This window comes from Phasianus colchicus, chromosome 18 (genome assembly GCF_987193195.1).
Source record: "Phasianus colchicus chromosome 18, bPhaCol1.hap1.1, whole genome shotgun sequence".
Lineage (NCBI taxonomy): Eukaryota > Metazoa > Chordata > Aves > Galliformes > Phasianidae > Phasianus > Phasianus colchicus.
The window spans coordinates 4,325,411-4,342,314 of NC_143453.1; the positions used below are offsets into that span (position 1 = coordinate 4,325,411).

Genomic DNA, 16,904 nt, shown 5'->3' on the forward strand with positions numbered 1-16,904 from the left:
CTGCGCCGTGTTTCACTCGTTCATTTCATTTCGAGGTGTCGCAGCACCGGGTGCTTCGCTCCAGCAGATCCAGGCAAAGCTGGGGGTGCTGCAAACCTAAAGAAGTTTGTCAGCTTCCAGGAGTCCAGAACAAAGCCCACACAGATGAAAGCAGGTCACGTAACAGAAACAGCTGTGTGGTTTCCCACCGCTTTGGTGCTGTATTGAAAATTGAAAACTGAAGTGAGCGGGTCTTGGAAACTGCTCCTCTTGTTGGACAGAGGCAAAAAGCCACAGATAAATGGGAACTCTTGCATGGAAATGTCAAGGAAGAGCGTTTCCAAATGCGATTTAATACTGAATTAAGGTACCAGCAGGTTGAAAATATTTGTAAAATGGAGACTTGATGAGAAGAACACTGATGTGAACCTCAGTGTGTTGGATTCTTCATCTCTGTATCTCTTTACTAAGAGAATTCTAGGAGGGGTTCTGTACACAGCATAAACATATGGAGCCATAAGTATGGTGTGAGCCTTGAGACTTAGGTCATGAAAAAATGACTAAATCCAAGCCATTTATTCTCATGCACACCATGAGAGTGAGCCAGCAGCCAGCCTATGGGGCTGCATCTAATCAGTTACTGGCTGCCAGCTATACTGAAAAATGATACACATAACCATGAGAATACACATAAGCAACACCTCCCCATTACTCGGGGGCTGCTTACCTCTTTGAAAGCTGATTTCCTTGCTCAGCTAGGCAAGTATCCCCCTGCATCACTTATTGCCATTCAGTTTACATTCACTGTCACTGGCAGAGAGTTACTGAGTGTTCCGTGTATGTTCCTTACTTGAATACTGTTTTAAGTAAATTTGTTCCTATTAACCTTATCTTAAACAAGATTAACAGTTACATTCTGTTCTTGTACGCCATTCTTTCCACTCATTTAATCTTGCTGATTCTCCATCTCTGGATCTTTTCCATTTGAAAAAGAAATTGGAACAAAGAAAAGAAGCAGAACAAGGGAACTGTAAATAAAGCATTACAGAAATGCATAATTATATTTAATTCTTCTGAGACATAAAACATAAAGAGTTAAGATGAACACTGGGGATTGAAAGTATTCCCTGGCTGTGTTGAATACAGCACTGCTTCTTTCCAGGCTGCTTTTGTTATCATAAAATACCCAAACAGTAAAGACTATTCTGAGCATTGTTCTTACTCATGATTATAATACCCCAAACAACTTCATTTATACTGAAATGCCTTTGACTGTAGACTTACATGACTACTCCAAGCTGGTCCAATTTTCAGAAGCTCATCCTTGTTTTAATCAGCATCTGGGGGATACATTTACACTTCTGGGGTGCCATTAACCTCTCGCTCATTTGATACTATATTGAGATGCCCAATTTTTGCTTACATGCTGAAGCTGTGCCAAGCCGTGCTGCTTTATCATCTCAGTTAAAGAAACGTTCACAGGCAGCAAACACACAGCTAGTGCTGTTAGGGCAGCTTCACAGAGCCCGTCCTAGCACACAGGCACTGCTGCTTTTGGACATGAGCTTACCAGCACCACAGCTACAAGTTTCCCAGCGCAGTACACCAAGTGTGTGGCAGTTCTGGCAGTGCTGCTGGATCACTATGTTGACACAGGCTTTACCAAGCTGATGTGCTACTGGAGGCAGCACGAAGGCTCAGCACAGCGTGCTTCTACATTGAGCAATTCACAGAATCACAGAATTGCCAGGGTTGGAAGGGACCTCAAGGATCACGAATCTCCAACCCCCCTGCCACATGCAGGGCCACCAACCTTCCCACCTAATGCTAGACCAGGCTGCCCAGGGCCCCATCCAACCTGGCCTTGAACACCTCCAGGGACGGGGCATCCACAGCCTCTCTGGGCAGCTGTTCCAGCACCTCACCACTCTCTCTGTAAAGAATTTCCCCCTGACGTCCAACCTAAATCTGCCCTCCCTCAGCTTCAAACCATTTCCCCTCGTCCTGCAGTTATCAACCCTTTCAAAGAGTTGATTTCCCTCCTGTTTGTAGGCTCCCTTTAGGTACTGAAGGCTGCAATGAGGTCACCCCGCAGCCTTCTTTTCTCCAGGCTGAACAAGCCCAGCTCCCTCAGCCTGTCCTCGTAGGGGAGGTGCTCCAGTCCCCTGATCATCTTTGTGGCCCTCCTCTGGACCCTCTCCAACAGCTCCCTGTCTTTCTTGTACTGGGGGCTCCAGACCTGGACACAGTACTCCAGATGGGGCCTCACAAGAGCAGAGTAGAGGGGAACAATCACCTCCCTGTCCCTGCTGGCCACCCCTCTTTTGATGGAGCCCAGGATCCCATTTGCCTTCCAAGCCACAAGGGCACACTGCTGGCTCATGTTAAGTTGGCCCAGCTGGCACATCTGAACCTGCCGTGAGACCTGCGTTGTCCCAGGCCTCAGACAGCATCCCCGGTCTCTGTAAGAAAGGCTCCTTCGGCATTAAGCCCCACTGATTACCTTCATTCCCTCAGCTCGCCTCTAGTGGGAGGGCACCGGGATTCGGGCTGGGATGCCCCGTTCCGTCAGGTGCGCACGGAGCCGCAGCGCTGTCAGAGCAGTGCGTGCCGGCAGGACGAAGCCCGGAGGTGCCGCCTCGGTGTCTTTCCCAGCTCTGACAGCTCCTCAGCCCCGGGCCCGTCCTCTCCTCCTCAGTTTCTCACAGCTAAATAAACAGATACCTCCTCAACGCTCTTTGCTCCCCTCCCGGAGCGGCTCCTGCTCGCACCGCGGCACTCCGCGCAGCCCTGCCGCCGCTTTCCTTTCTCCTCCGCTCCGCCCGGACGATCTCTGCCGCCGCTGACGCGCAGCCCGCGCTCGTTACAGCGGGAGGCATCGGGACACCGCCCGGCGGCGGACGGGCTGCGGGGAGAGCAGAGCGAAAAGTCACACGGGGAGCCGAGGCAGCGCTACGCGGCGGCCGAGCCGGCTGCTGTTCTGCGGCGGGGCAGCTTCGGGACGGCTCGGAGGGAAGCTCGGAGGGAAGCTCGGAGGGAAGCTCGGAGGGAAGCTCGGAGGGAAGCTCGGTGGCGCGGCTGGCAGCGGGCGGAACGCGGCCCCGCGGAGCGGCAGCGATAGGCCGGTCCCTTCCGCCGCGCCGCGCTTCCGGGGCGATCAGGTGACGGCGGCCGCGGGCGGGGAGCGGCTCCGCGGATCGCCGAGAGCGCCGGTGAGCACGGGCGAGCGGGGCCGGTTCCGGGTTCGGGTTCGGTATTCGGCTGGGGAGCGGGGGGAGTCGAAGCCGGGACGCGGCGGTTCTGGAACGCGAGGATCGGGCCGGTTCGTCACCGGGGCGACCCGGAAGGCCGGAGCCGTTCGCGGCCGTTCCGAGCGAGCGGGGCGGGGGACGCCTCGGCAGCCTCGGCCCCCGGGCCGCTGTCGGCAGCGCGGCGTGGGTCCGGCCCGGGTTCCGCTCCGCTCCGCCGGGCCCGCGGCGCCGCCCCTCCTGCCCGACCTCCGGCCCCGCCGCCGCGCCGGGCCCGCGGCCGCCTGCCGGCACTGGGTGGCGGAGCTCCGAGATCCTCCCGGGCCGCGTCCGGAGCCCGCGGCGCAGCCGCCGAACGGCCTCTGAGTGCCGGCTCCCGTTGCCCCCCGCTTACCGAACCGCGGCCCCGTTCCTGTTTTCTCAGTAGCGCTGCTGACAGAACGTTCGGTGTTTTACATAACACCGGGCCAGGAGAACGTTCGGTTCCTGTTACCCAACTGCTTCTATCGGTGCTCTTTCTTTTTTAGTTTTCCCCTTTAGACTTATTGGTAAGAGAAGAAAATCTTTGTTTCAACATTCCTACATTTTCTCTATCGCGTTTCTGTGGAACGATTTATAAAGGAGAATTAATTACGTTGCTTTTCTGCTATCTTGTCTCAGCGTGGCACGTTGCTGAGGTGCACTGGTGAGCTGTGCTGGCTCCTTCCAGCTGCCCAGAGCTGTTCAGCAGGGCTGTACCCCAGCATTGCCTGTAATGCAGCCCTGTGTTGCAGAATCCCAATTAACAAAATGAGGCCAAGCGAGGGCACGCTGCTCTGTCAGGCAAATGGGTGCTTCTGAACGGTCAGATGATGGCCCAGATTTGGATCCCGGGGCTTTAGGGTGATACTAAAAAGGAGCTGCGTGGTGCTGCTCGGGTTATGGGAAGTGAAAAGGTGGACTTACAGGGAATGTTTCAAAAGGGTTAAAATATCCAAGTGGCACAGAGTAAAAATGTAACGAGATATAAAAGTGCCTTTAATGATTAACAGTGTGCCTTCAGTCACATATCTGCTAACATCTACCTTAAAATGACTGTCAAGAAGTAAGTGTACCTTTTTCTGGACGCTGCCAACGATTATCAGCTCAGATCATCTGTGGCTTTTACTTGAAGTCCAGACAGCTGTAATAGGTTAAGAGTCAGATTTCTGTTAAACCTGTGAATGAGAAGTATTTATATAAACTCTGTCAGTATTTTTGATAGGATTTCTGATGTTAATTTTCCTTTTCTACGACATACGTATCCAAAAAAATGACGTTATCACTGCAGTCATAGGAAAAACTGACACATCTTCCCTTCCATTAAAACAGCAGGAAGTTGACAAACTAAATCAGAGCTCATTTCAGAAATGAATGAGGGCTGGATTGTTTCAGAAGTCCCAGATAAAAAAAGATTCATTAGCAAAGAAGGATGGAAAAGTGTCTTTCTCATGGAATTTAAATCTAACAATGCACTATTTCATTGTTATGTGTTAGATGTTGGGAAAAGAAACAAGTTTCCAGTTTTATCAGTAAACCAACCAGTCCTATGGCCTCACTGGTTTCTTTTTTTTTTTTTTTTTCCCTTACTGCTCACAGAAGAAGATTAGAAATGAAATACTTAAAACATTCTAGTATTGTACTGCTCTGAACATACATTCTGTAGCTGTTTCACTCTCATGACATCAGCTTCTCTCTGTCTCTCTTCAGTTATCGTTCACCTACTCTGCTCTGTTTCCAATGGGATGTTTTCTATGTTTTAACTTACAATGGAAACTCTCCCAGTCTGTCTTGAACAGCTTCTCTTGTATTTCTAAAGTCAGTGTATTTTAGGCAACACAGTCACTTTTAATTTGCTGAGCCCAGAAATACAGTCTTTTACAGTATCCGTTAGGCTTACATTGTACTACTTCTGCTATATTTACAGATTAGTCTTTGAGGGATTTGAGTAGCATTTCTTACTGCCTGTCACTGACATCTGTAGTACTATACAGACTCTACTGGTTTCCCACACTTACTTCCTTCAGGGTCCACCTGCTGCTCTCAGTTGCCATGGAACGTTCAGGTCTTGGTTCACCATCTGCTTCTTGGAGGTCCAGCTTCAGCTCTGTCAGCTGCACTTGCACTTTCAGCACCTCACTGGGAGTCCTGCTGGATCCCTGAACACGTAGCTTCATTTCCATGTCTTCGCCTCCCACCAGGCTTTCTTTAGTTTAGGAAGATTGCTGAAGCTGGCTTGCTTCATAACCGTTCACCTGTTGGCACTCTTGGTACTGTGGATGGGGTGAATGCCAGTGATTCTGTCACTTTTGGAGCAACTTGTTGGGATATTATAGGGGTCATGATTAAAGTGAAATAAACAGCTGGTATAAACAGCTTATAATTTGCAAAGGTAGTAATTTCCTGCAAATATATAGAGAGCAAAACAAGAAGAAAGAAAAATAAGGTCTTTGAATGCTTGCAGTTAGATTTTTGTATGCTTTCAATTGTTTGCAGCTTGTGTTCCTAGGATTGATTAGGAGAGCTGATCAAAGATGAGGGTTTAGCACACCTAGACTGACATCTGTCCAGTCATTGCTCTCTAAATTCTGTTTGCTTAACCCCAAAAGTTGTAGTATATGCCAGTGCACTCGCAATCTTCATTCTGAGCTCTAAATCAAACAGAAAACGGGGTCTGTTTGGCCTGCTGTGTGCCTCCCTTCCAACTTGTGTCCTGGAGTTTAAATAGGCTCAGGTGCCATTTCAACAGTTTGGAGTTTGTTTGACGTTTGGAACAAGTTGAATTTGTGGTTGAACTCCTAGTTGAGCATTCAGACTGCGTTGCAAGTAATGCAACACAGTCAGTAGTGCACATTTTAGTCACTCGGTGCCATTTCATGCGTGCATCTTTGTAAGTGTGCAGTGTGCTTTGCAGGTGAACAGACATGGATAGCACTTGTCGTGGACCTTGTTATGTTAAACAGCATTCCATAGAGAAGAGGAAAGCATTGTGAAGGCTTTTCAGGATAAGGTTATTTATTTTTGATGTTGCATTTTGATATATTTTCGATAGTTCAAATCATTTAAATCCTAATAGATCATCAAGCTCAGTAAGCCTATGGAGAAAGAATTAGGAGAGGATTCCAGGACAGAGCACCATACACCTTCTAGGAGAGAAAATTCATTGCCTGTCACATTGCATTATTTCAATCTTGTTTTCTGCCTCAGCCATCTTTATTCCATTGCAATAATGCAATAATGGTATCCTTATGGATTTCTCAACCATCTTTCTTCGTAAGTTGCTGTTGGTCTTTGTTTGGTTTTTAATTGTTTTTTTTTTTTCATAGTTACTGAAGGCTATGAGTCAGTTGTTTTGGGTTTGGTTTTTGGTTGTTTTTTCAATCAGATGTTAGTGAAGATGTAGATATTATCTGTATATTTCTGGTGTTAAATATATGGCATTGAATTTGGAGAAAAGAACATTGCTCCCCACGTTGGTTTCAGGGACACAGAAGTTATTTAACTCGTGCATGGTTGCCTTTTGTGGCCACATGTGAGGGCCAGGCATCTTTTGTGCCTGTTCCATAAAATCATGGTGGTGTTTCACGTTTTGATCCCTTTAGTTTTAGGGAGACTTTCTTAATGATGATATTAATTCCCAGCACATGGGATAGATCTGAGTTGGGAAGTTTTCAAGCATTACTGAGCAAGATAGATGGGTGCTACCAACAGTTCTGGTAGTAGGGATGTGTGAAAACTCTAGGCTTCCTTAGTGTTGTTCGTCATCTGGCAGCTTTTCCATCTGCTTGGAACTAAGATGAATGTTAATTTAGTACAATGAAGTACCTTGCTGCTGAGCTCATTGAAATGACGGTGTGAAATGCTAAGCAGTGCTGAAAGCAATGTGTGTTAAAGTGCAGCATCTGTGAATACTGAGCTGCCCTTCTGGGACGCTGTGCAAAATGATGTAACTGAGTGAAAAGGCTCTGCAGGAATAAATCTCATCTTCTCCCTTGTTGTAGCTCAGTGTCACCACAGCACAACTTTCACGAGGCTTGTGTGTGAAGCTTACTTGACTGTGTGGTTGCATTGTGTTGTATGGAGAAGGGTTTTGACCATAACAGCTACAGATACTGAGGTTTTATTTTGCTGTCCTGAACCTGTGCTGCAGCACTGCTACAAAGAGGGAACGCTTAAGGAAGCTTTAAATGTTTCTGGGGTAAGTTTGCAAAGTATTTAGCTTCTGAAAAAAATCAGGTTCCCCCTTTCAAATGCTTTACTGTTTGTGCTTTGCAAAAGGTTCAGATAGTCACCTGGTTCTCTCTCACAGCCTGTTCTAGGTGTTCACATTCCTGCAACAGATTGGAAGGTTGTTGCTATTGAAGTAAAAGAAATGGTGTTTTTTGATAAATACGATGATACTAAAGAGAGCTGAAAGTGTGCCAGTTTAGAAATTTCTATGTTGCTGCTATAATTGTTAGAAATGTTTGATTGCTCTGAAGTGTGACCAGGTGAGCTCATCTTTCTCTCAGCAAATGGCATTTATGAGAAAATACGATGGCTTTGTTTTGACTGTGGACCTCAATTTCTTGTCAGTAAGTTTAAAATACAGGCCATGTGATAAGTCAGGTCCCACTGCAGGATTTCAAAGTAGCTTAGCCAAGAGAGATCTTTTTTTAGAAGCTACATTAAACTAAAACCATCAACAGTAGGATTCAAGTGCTTCTTAGGTAAATTACTGCTAGTTTGAATAAGGACAAGAATGTGATGCTATAATGCCAAAAATGTGGGTATTTTTTTCCCTTTCTCACTGTTAGGATTCCAACAGGAAAATTTTCTTGCTCTTGTGTCTGGGGAGCTCCTCAGGATGGCAAGTAAAGGACCTACAACTTCTGCATCAACAAAGAGCTCCAGTACTGGAGGGACCAGTGGCAGCAGCAGCAGTAATGGTGCTGGGGACAACACTAATCAGGACAACACTTTTGAATGTAACATCTGTTTAGACACTGCCAAGGATGCAGTTATCAGCTTGTGTGGGCATCTCTTCTGGTAAGTACACAAGTCCCCACAGATAAACCAGAACACCGTGCATCTCTCTGATCATGTCCTGTTTATAGTTCTATTGAATAAAAATTAGTTTTTGTCTTAAAGTCAATAAGGACCCTGGCTTTGGGTTAGAAGCAGTTTGGGTTTGCCTCAGAACTGTTTTTATCTATTAAAGGCTCATGTTCCAGGAAGGAAGTTTTTTGCATCTTAAACTTTTTATACCTTCTTTTGTAAAAGCAAAGCCCTTTAGAAGTTGGTTATGTTTGTTATATACTCCGTGCTGGCTGGGCTAGCATAGGTACCTTTTTCACACCTAAATTCCTTACAGTTTAAAATTCCTTACATACTTGCAACTCCATTTGAAGGCAGGTTCTAGATGCCAAATTGCAGTCTTGCTATGTGCATGTTATTGTTTTCCTTTGAAACTGTTTTGGGGAATTTTTTTTTTCTTTTGAGAGAATGTGCTTTTCCATGTGATCTGCTTCTCTTTTCCAATGGAATTGCATTTGTAATACTTCTTTCAATTTGACCTGGGTATTTATGGCATATGGAGTATAGTAAGCATCTCAGCTTCTTATTTAGGTAGCTTGGTCTAGAATACACTCTTGAACATTAAAATGTTATGAATAATTGGCATGGGTAGTTTGTTTTACACAGGAGGTTAAATTATGCTCTTTAATTAAACGAGGCCTAAAAGAGCATTTATTTTCTGTGCTAATGTATGTAATGTCTAAAGGTACAGGTTTTTATTCTGAAGGAGATGGAAAATCATTTCCTGAAGTCATATTAAGGTTAAACTATTGGAAGGTCTACTATCACGGAATGGAACCTTAAAGAACAGAACCTTAAAGAATAGAATGTATCTTGTCTGAATAGTGTTGCAAAGATCAGTCTGAAAGCAGATGGCTGCTGAGCAGTTTTAGCTTGTATTTTTTTTCCCTTGGATACTTCAGTTGCTGTGTTAATTTAAGCTCAGGAATAGTGCTGTGTAATGGGGAGCAAACTGGATCTCACAGCTGGCCCTGTTATAAGCAAAAGATAAGACAAGAGGCTGCCTGAGGTCCATTCCAGCCTAACAGTTCTATGAAAGTGCCCAATGTTTTGACCAGATGGTTCTCATGAATTTTATTAAGATCCTGGAGTCTCATTACTGGCATGTTTCTCATTTGCATCTTGACTCAGGGATATCTTGCTATGAGATCGGAAAAGAAAACTTGCAGTAAATACCACAAGATGAATGAAGCTTTTTCTGGGGCTGTGGTATAGATGAAGGTGCAGGAATTAAAGGTGATGTGGAGATGATGATGTTAGCAACATAGTTAAATTGCATAACCTGGAAATCGGGCTTGGGCTGTGCTTCTAAAAATTGCTTTAATGGGAGGTTGTGGAACTGGACAAACTGGATTCCAAGATTCTGCTGTCTCTAAGCTGTGTTATCCGGGGTGCACTTTATACATTAGCAAGATCAAATTGTGAGTAACTAATTATATTCACCCCCCTCCCTTTTTTTTTTTTCTTCTCTGTGATCAAATTGTCCTGGGAACGTTCACAGCTGGCCTTGTTTACACCAGGTAAGAAAGGTTTCCTTTTGCATTGTCTTTCATCAGCTTCAATGACTCAATAAAGCCCTTCACTCTCTGGAGTATCCTCCCCCTTTTCAAATGCACTTCGTTTTTTCCAGGACAACTGCAACATGCACAAGAACTTGCAATCTAGACTTTCAGCATAAAGAAAACTTAGATTCTGCTCTGCTTACTTGCCACATTTCAGTTTCTTACCCAATAGGTATTGCTGGTTTTGGTAGAATTACTGTAGGCAGTTCATGAAGGTTTAGTTTGCAGGCTTAACTGCTGAGTGTACTTCTTGCTGCATATGTATGTTTTACCTTGTGGTGCCATTGTAGAACAGGATGACAGGAGGGTGTCTGTGCTAGGCCTTGGCTTATGCAAAGCTGTTGGTACTGCTTATTTCCTTGCATTTTTCCAGTGCAGTTCTAATGGTGTACACATCTGCAAGTGGACTGTGGCAAAACAATAGCCAAAATGTCAGTGCTTTAATGGAGAGTACTTACTATTTAGTACAACATTTTGCTCTGTAGCTTTCTGATAGGTTCCTAAAATCTCTCTGCCTGGCTACAAATTAGGTCTGGATGTTGTTTTCATGGTTTTATTAGCTTTCTTATAATTTCTTTTTTTTTTTTTTTTTTTAATTTTAGTGGTTAGAAACCAGGCCAAACAGACAAGTGTGCCCTGTTTGCAAAGCAGGAATCAGTCGAGATAAAGTTATTCCTCTGTATGGAAGAGGCAGCACTGGACAACAGGACCCCAGGTAAGAAACAGAAATACAACTATTTGTTGTATTTCTAGGGTTAACTAGGGTTTAAGGTGAAACTACCAAAGTGTTGGATTCACAGTGTGACGTGTTGTCAAAAGACTGATAGAAATGACAACTCTGCTAAATATTTCTGGCTTTTTTAGGGTTTGAATCTACATACTTTATTTGACTGGCAATTTATTTTAATTGGTTGTTAATTAACAGTTAGAAATAGTAGGCTTCAATGGATGTTATTTGACTGGAGAGGCTTATATAAAATGTTCATGGACTTCATTGTTGATCCTCTGTTTCCAGCCTTTGCAATGGAATTTTTTTTTGTACTGAAAAGTGCAATATCTTAGGGATGTGATCCTGAAAGTTCATGTAGCTGTTGGGTCTGTTCAGCCATGTTATTTTCAGTTTTGCTGCAGCACGGCCCTGTGAGAGCATTCTCCAAGTTTGTTCTGTCTTATGAACCAACCTATTGCAGATACTGCTGTCTGTGTGCTTGAATTTGAGCTAATTCTATAATTTTTTCTAGAGAGAAAACTCCACCACGACCCCAAGGACAGAGACCTGAACCAGAGAACAGAGGGGTAAGGGGAAAAAACAAACAAACAAACAAAAAAAAAACCAAAAAACCCTCAAGGATATAGCTTGTTTTCATCAATGGTGTTTCTTATTCATCTTGGAGGACACAATGTGTGCATAAGGTCCTGTATGAAGGTTCTGTAGAGATCCCCAGAGGCTGTTTATGAATAGGTGATAGGTGTTGTGTGGCAGAAAACTCCATTCCCATAGTGCTATTTACAGTCCTGAAGAATGCAATAAATTGAATTGTGCTTGATGAAAACAGCCCTTTGTGGAATTGCTGGAAATGCTGTTCTTCACACTTGATAGCTTTCCATATGCAGTCATAAGGAACACTTTGCTTTGAAAGTTCTATAGGATGTTACTGTACCCTTGCATTTTAAGAAGAAAAGAAAAGTAGATATGCTTGATGGATATGTGCAAATTTGAAGTGGGATTTGTGGTTTTGTTGAGGAGATTACATAGAATGAATGTAAACAGCAGCTGTTAGAGATGTTAGGTGTATGTTAGAGATGTGGGGGTAGCTGTAGAGCAGACCACAGTGTTTTCTGGCACAATGACAGTGACCTGATGTAACAATTGTGTATTTCCAGGTAACTCAGCCCAGAGTCCTTAGAGAGCATGTGCCTCATGATTCAAGCAAACAGCTCTACTGGGCGTGATTAAGGAACATTTCTGTATTGTGTAGATTGTATAGTAGTTCTCTCTCACCAGGGAGTTCTTTCTTGTTAAATCATCTGCTGTCCTTGCAGTCAAGCTTTTAGCTGGTGCAATAAGTCAGGGGAGTCTCAAAGATGTAGCAGTAGTGATGCTGTTTTCCAGTTTCCTGCAAATGTAGGCCTTGCCATGCGAAGTGCTTTGCTGTCCCCTGCAGTTAGCCCTTACAGCATCCTTCACAGTGTAGCATCTGACAAGAGTCATAATTGAGTATCAGCACAGAAATGTCTGGCTTTTATTATGTGAGTGAAGTCATATTTGTCCTTCATTGTTTGGAGGTGATCAGAGGGGTTTTTCAGAGTTGGTCACAGTTTTAACTCTGAGATCAGAAAACAGTTTGCTGGATTATAGAACACAGAGCAGTGACCCGGCCACTTTTTAAACATGACACAACTACTTAGATTTATATGGTGAGTTGATTCTCAAATGGTACATTGCTTTTATATACTAGGGTTCATCTTAATTCAGAACACTCTGATTTGATGTGGAATTTTAGTCTGGAGCCCTTGGGGTCAATGCTGTTGCACTGTAGATCTTCTCTGGTGATTATATGCTACATCAGTTAGAATTCTGATATGATTTTTTAGTTTGTTTGGGGGTTGGTACTGCTTTTTTATAATGACCAGTGCCATCCCACTGGCAGTGTATCACTTTACTGAATCTTTAGGTGATGCACATGTATAAAAAAATCAATGCAGGTTATTCTCTACAGTATCTTTTTTTATAGCTAGGTGGCTAATAGCTGTTAATACAGAATTATTGATACAATTTTTAAATGTTCTGGTAATGTTGATTTTGATGTATTGTCATATACACACTGTTTTAAGTTGAAGAGGTTTATATAAACACTTCTGTTAATTTGCAGCCTTCAAGCACAAAGTGCAATTCCTACTTGTCATTTTCTCAAACCTTTGGGTTGCTCTAGCAAGTTTACTGCTGTGATAAATGCTTTTAGCATGACAGCTTGAGAGGTATTTAACAACAGTGGCAGACTAGAAGTCTGACTGAAAGGCAAACAGTTCTGAAATAGGCTTTAAATTATTTGTACCTTTTTTTCTCTTCTGCTGCTTTGTTCTCTGCAGGGATTCCAAGGCTTTGGGTTTGGAGATGGTGGCTTCCAAATGTCATTTGGAATTGGGGCGTTTCCCTTTGGTATATTTGCCACAGCATTCAACATAAACGATGGGCGACCTCCTCCAGGTACCATGCATCCTTTCTTCTCAGAGAGTCCTATCACAAACAGATATTTTACAAACCCTTTTGTAACTTAAACAAATAACCTGTTAAATGACAAAACTTTCTGAATAGTAAAGTAAATCAGTACTGTATATGGAAATGCAGGAAGAGGGAAAACATGCAGTGGAAAAACACAGTCCATTTCTGACATGTTTTGTGTGAGGGCTTACTCGTATGTCACTTCCATCTGATTTCCTGGAGCAGTCTTGCTCTCTAAAAATGAAGTAACCCCAGAAAACCACTTCCCAGCTGCACTGAGTCAACCTGTTTCGCACAAACCTGCAGCCCAGGTTTTCTCTGGACTTCCTCTGCAAAAGGTGCTGCCTGGCAAATATTCTTCACCGTATCATATGGCCTAGAAATCATAAGAAACAGAAGCATGTTTTTCATGTCATGCCTGCATTGCCAAAGACCTGTGCTGCCCTTTGTTCCACTGAATTTACTTATCATTTGTACTTCGCACTTCACTGAAAATTTTGTGTGTAGATGTGACACAGCAGAGGAAATGGAAATGTATGCTGCCCTAATAGCCATTGTTTAACCAGCTCCTTTGTCTTCTTTCCATCAATGGTGTCTATATGAAGGTTTCAGAAAGGCACATCTTGAGCTTCAAATCTGTGTGCTTTTCATTAGTTCTCTTTAGTCAAGAGTACACACAGAGTTTTATCATTTATTTACTCAGTTATTTCACCTTGAGGGGAAGGAGCTCCTAGGTAGAGGTGGTAGTGTTCCTTAGGATGGAAACACCCGTCAGCAGTGAACGTGGCTCAGTGCTGTCCCCAGAAGTACTCTGAGCACATCTGGATGTACTGTAGCACTCGGAGCTGCCTGCTGCTATTAGTTATGAGCAAACTTGCCACAAGTCCTGCTGCAGGGAGCTCGTGCTTCTCTTCCTTTTCAGTTTTCCAGCATGGATGGCCAATCTAAGGGTAGGCAATACTGGCAGCAGCAGTTTCTTAGCAGGTGGATTTCTTGTGTGTTTTATATATATGTGGTGAGTGTACTATATGCAGAATATACAATATTCTAGAGAAGAGGAAGATGCTGAGCTGTGTTTTACTTCCTGTTTTCCAGCTGTTCCAGGGACTCCTCAATATGTGGATGAGCAGTTCCTATCCCGCCTCTTCCTGTTTGTGGCTCTGGTGATTATGTTCTGGCTGCTGATTGCATAAATCGTTTCCATTATTCTGAATACTCATAGCCAGAAAGGCTACTGAAACAGTTACAAACTGCTTCCCATCCCATTTTAAACCTCTTGGTGTCTGGTTCCGTAGCTAATCACGGGTTTCAGAAATTGGTGATACTGCAGCACAGTGAAGAATCTCACATTTTTTGCACCACAGTTGGAAATTAAACATTGGTTAAAACGTATTTCAGCTCGGCTGTCTAGTACAACAGGTTCTGACCACAAACCCTGGGCCTAGCTTTGAGCTCTGCTCCTAAAAAGGAGTGCTGCTTTGAAATCCTGTGCCAATCAGTTACAACAGGTTATGTGAAAGACAGTTGCCCCAAGGTAGACTGGACAGGTAAGGAAACTTCTGCAGCCCCATCAGTATCTCATGCTTGGCAAACACGGTGGATCTGCCAGCACTCTGGGTGTTACTCAGTTTCTTCAATCAACATCCTGCCTTCTTCAGGAAATCACCTGCAGCACGGCTGAGACTCCTTGGGCACAGCATGTGATACAAATGGAACCAGGTATGGAGACTGGTTTCTTTTCTTGCTGTTGTTTCCCACAGCAATGGAAAACTCCTGCCTGAAGCTGCTCTAATGGCGATTAGAAGAGCTACTGATTTATGCTGCAATTTTTTTAAAGCCTGAATTTGCTGGAGCCAGACACTGGAAGATTCTCTGATGAAGCTGGGTGAGGTTATCGAGCAGTAGGACTTATCTCTCTGCCTCACCCGGCCCAGTTCCTCACTGACATAACAGTGTTGCCTTCCGTGGTTCTGTGCAGCAGCACTTACGGATAATCCCCTCCCATCCCTGCCACTGCAGCTACATTTCTTTCTCCCAGGGCTGTGAGACTTTCTACACAAGGTCGCAAATAAAATCCCATTAACGACCTGAAGCTTGGGGAGAGGAACGAGGGCATCTTCAAGTGAGATTAGAGCTTAAATATGGCATACTGTAAAATCATACGGGAGGAAAAATGAGATCCTGCACGTGCCACAGCGGGGAACACTTGGAAAAGCTTCTCTGTGCAGCCACGCATGGCTACAGCACGGCACAGAACGGCTACAGTGCAAGTCTCGTCAATATCTACCAAAGACACGAATGAGAAGTGCTGGAGGAGACCACAACCATCTCTGTGCCGAGGGGAAAATATTTCTGCAGGTGAAACGTAGCCCGTTTGGAATCGCGTTGGGTGTACAGCTTTAAAAGTATTCCTGATGTATTTGTACAGATTCCTTCAGAAGAGCAGACACGAGGGATTTCCTAACGAGATGAACAATTTTGATATTTCTCTGACTAGACAACTCCATTTCCTTTTTTTTTTTTTTTTTTTCCCTTCTATTGTTTTTAGATCGTTTTGATTCAGATCACCGATAGTCACGATGATTTCCTGCGAGATGAACCTTGCGACTTCCCTCATGGTAGACTTACAAACTGACAGAACAAATCAAGTCTTAGAAACTTTGTTTCCATAGTGAAGCTCGTTAACGTGTATGGCGTATGTATAAAGTTCCTGGGCGGGGCACCTCCATGAGCTGTGCTGGTGGTTGGTGGAGGTGTAAGATGCGGTGGGAGCCGTGCGGGATGGAGGCGCGGTCGGCTCCTCTCCCGGCTGCGGCGGAGGCCGCGCAGGTGTCCCGCGGTGTTTGTGTCGTATCGCCCCCCTCGTATTCGGACTGCACACACACAGCCGGTGACGGCTCGTTCGGTGCGTTATTACCGTTTACCGTTCACTAATTTTCACTGTTGTGAAAGGTGATTTAGAATTAAAAAAAAAAAAAAAAAGAAAAAAAAATGGTTTTATATTGATGGGAGTCAGCTGCCGTTTCTTTGTGCTTGGCGATCGAGGCGCTTCCGCGCCGTGCCTCAAGAAGAGGGAGGTTGGGGCTCCGCTTCGCTCACAGCGGCGCTCCGGGACGGGACGGCACCGCCGCTCCCGCCGCCGCGTGTGGAGAGCGGGGCTGGGGCCGGGGCCGCGCCGCGATTGGTTCCCACCGCGGAAAGGGCGGGCTCGCTCTCTCCGACGGAGCGTGAGGGAGGCGGAGCGCCGATTGGCCTGCGGCGAGGAAGGGGGCGGGGCTTCCCTCGGGGCGTGGCACGGCGCCGACAGAGCGGTTGGCGGGAGGGGGGGAACGGCGGCGCGAGGCTGAGGGAGGCGCGCTCCCGGCCCAGGTGCGGCGCGGCGGTGACGTCAGCGGGGCCCGAGGCCATGGCGGGGCCGCCAGGTGAGAGCCGCGGGGGCGCGCGGCGGGGCGGGCGCGCCGCTCCGTTGCTCGGGGCCTGCGGCGGGGCCGCGCCGCTTCCTGCCGGCGTCCGGGCGGAGCCGCGGGATCGGGCCGCGGCGGCGCGGCTCCGCGGGCTTCTGGGCCCTCCGCGTCCTCGAGCCGCTCCGTGCCCGGCCGTTCCCCGCGGCGGTGCGGCGCTCCGCAGCTCCGGCCCGGCCCCGCCCCGCCCCGCAGGTGCGAAGCCGCGGCGGTGCCGCGTGGCGCTGCGCCGCGAGTTCCTCCGGCGGCGGTGGAGCGGCGGGGATCAAATGATCGCCGTGGGAGCGTAGCGGGGGGCTGCGCTTCGGCCGCTCGGACGGGACGGAGCCGCTGGCTG

At 45.9% G+C, this 16,904-nt stretch overlaps 2 protein-coding genes across 6 annotated transcripts in view; both read left to right on the forward strand.

Annotated features, from left to right (window-relative positions):
• Nucleotides 1-3,043: 3,043 nt before the first annotated feature.
• Nucleotides 3,044-16,529, forward strand: RNF185 (ring finger protein 185). Of its 3 annotated transcripts, none has more exons than XM_031592261.2 (7): nt 3,044-3,191; nt 8,042-8,273; nt 9,823-9,841; nt 10,486-10,598; nt 11,125-11,179; nt 12,974-13,091; nt 14,202-16,529. In XM_031592261.2, exons 2-7 carry the CDS (start codon nt 8,092-8,094, stop codon nt 14,297-14,299), a joined length of 585 nt encoding a protein of 194 aa, XP_031448121.1. In that variant the 5' UTR covers nt 3,044-3,191; nt 8,042-8,091; the 3' UTR covers nt 14,300-16,529. The 3 variants fall into 3 exon arrangements, with proteins under 3 accessions (XP_031448121.1, XP_031448122.1, XP_031448123.1); XM_031592262.2 differs by lacking the exon at nt 3,044-3,191 and adding an exon at nt 3,562-3,775; XM_031592263.2 differs by lacking the exon at nt 3,044-3,191 and adding an exon at nt 3,562-3,736.
• The window catches only part of LIMK2 (LIM domain kinase 2), a 30,060-nt gene continuing 29,559 nt past the window's right edge, over nt 16,404-16,904 (forward strand). For all 3 annotated transcript variants that reach the window (XM_090152694.1, XM_031592257.2, XM_031592258.2), the window contains exon 1: nt 16,404-16,528. In XM_090152694.1, coding sequence (XP_090008820.1) covers nt 16,513-16,528 — 16 coding nt within the window. In that variant the 5' untranslated portion in view covers nt 16,404-16,512. The remainder of the gene's footprint in view (nt 16,529-16,904) is intronic.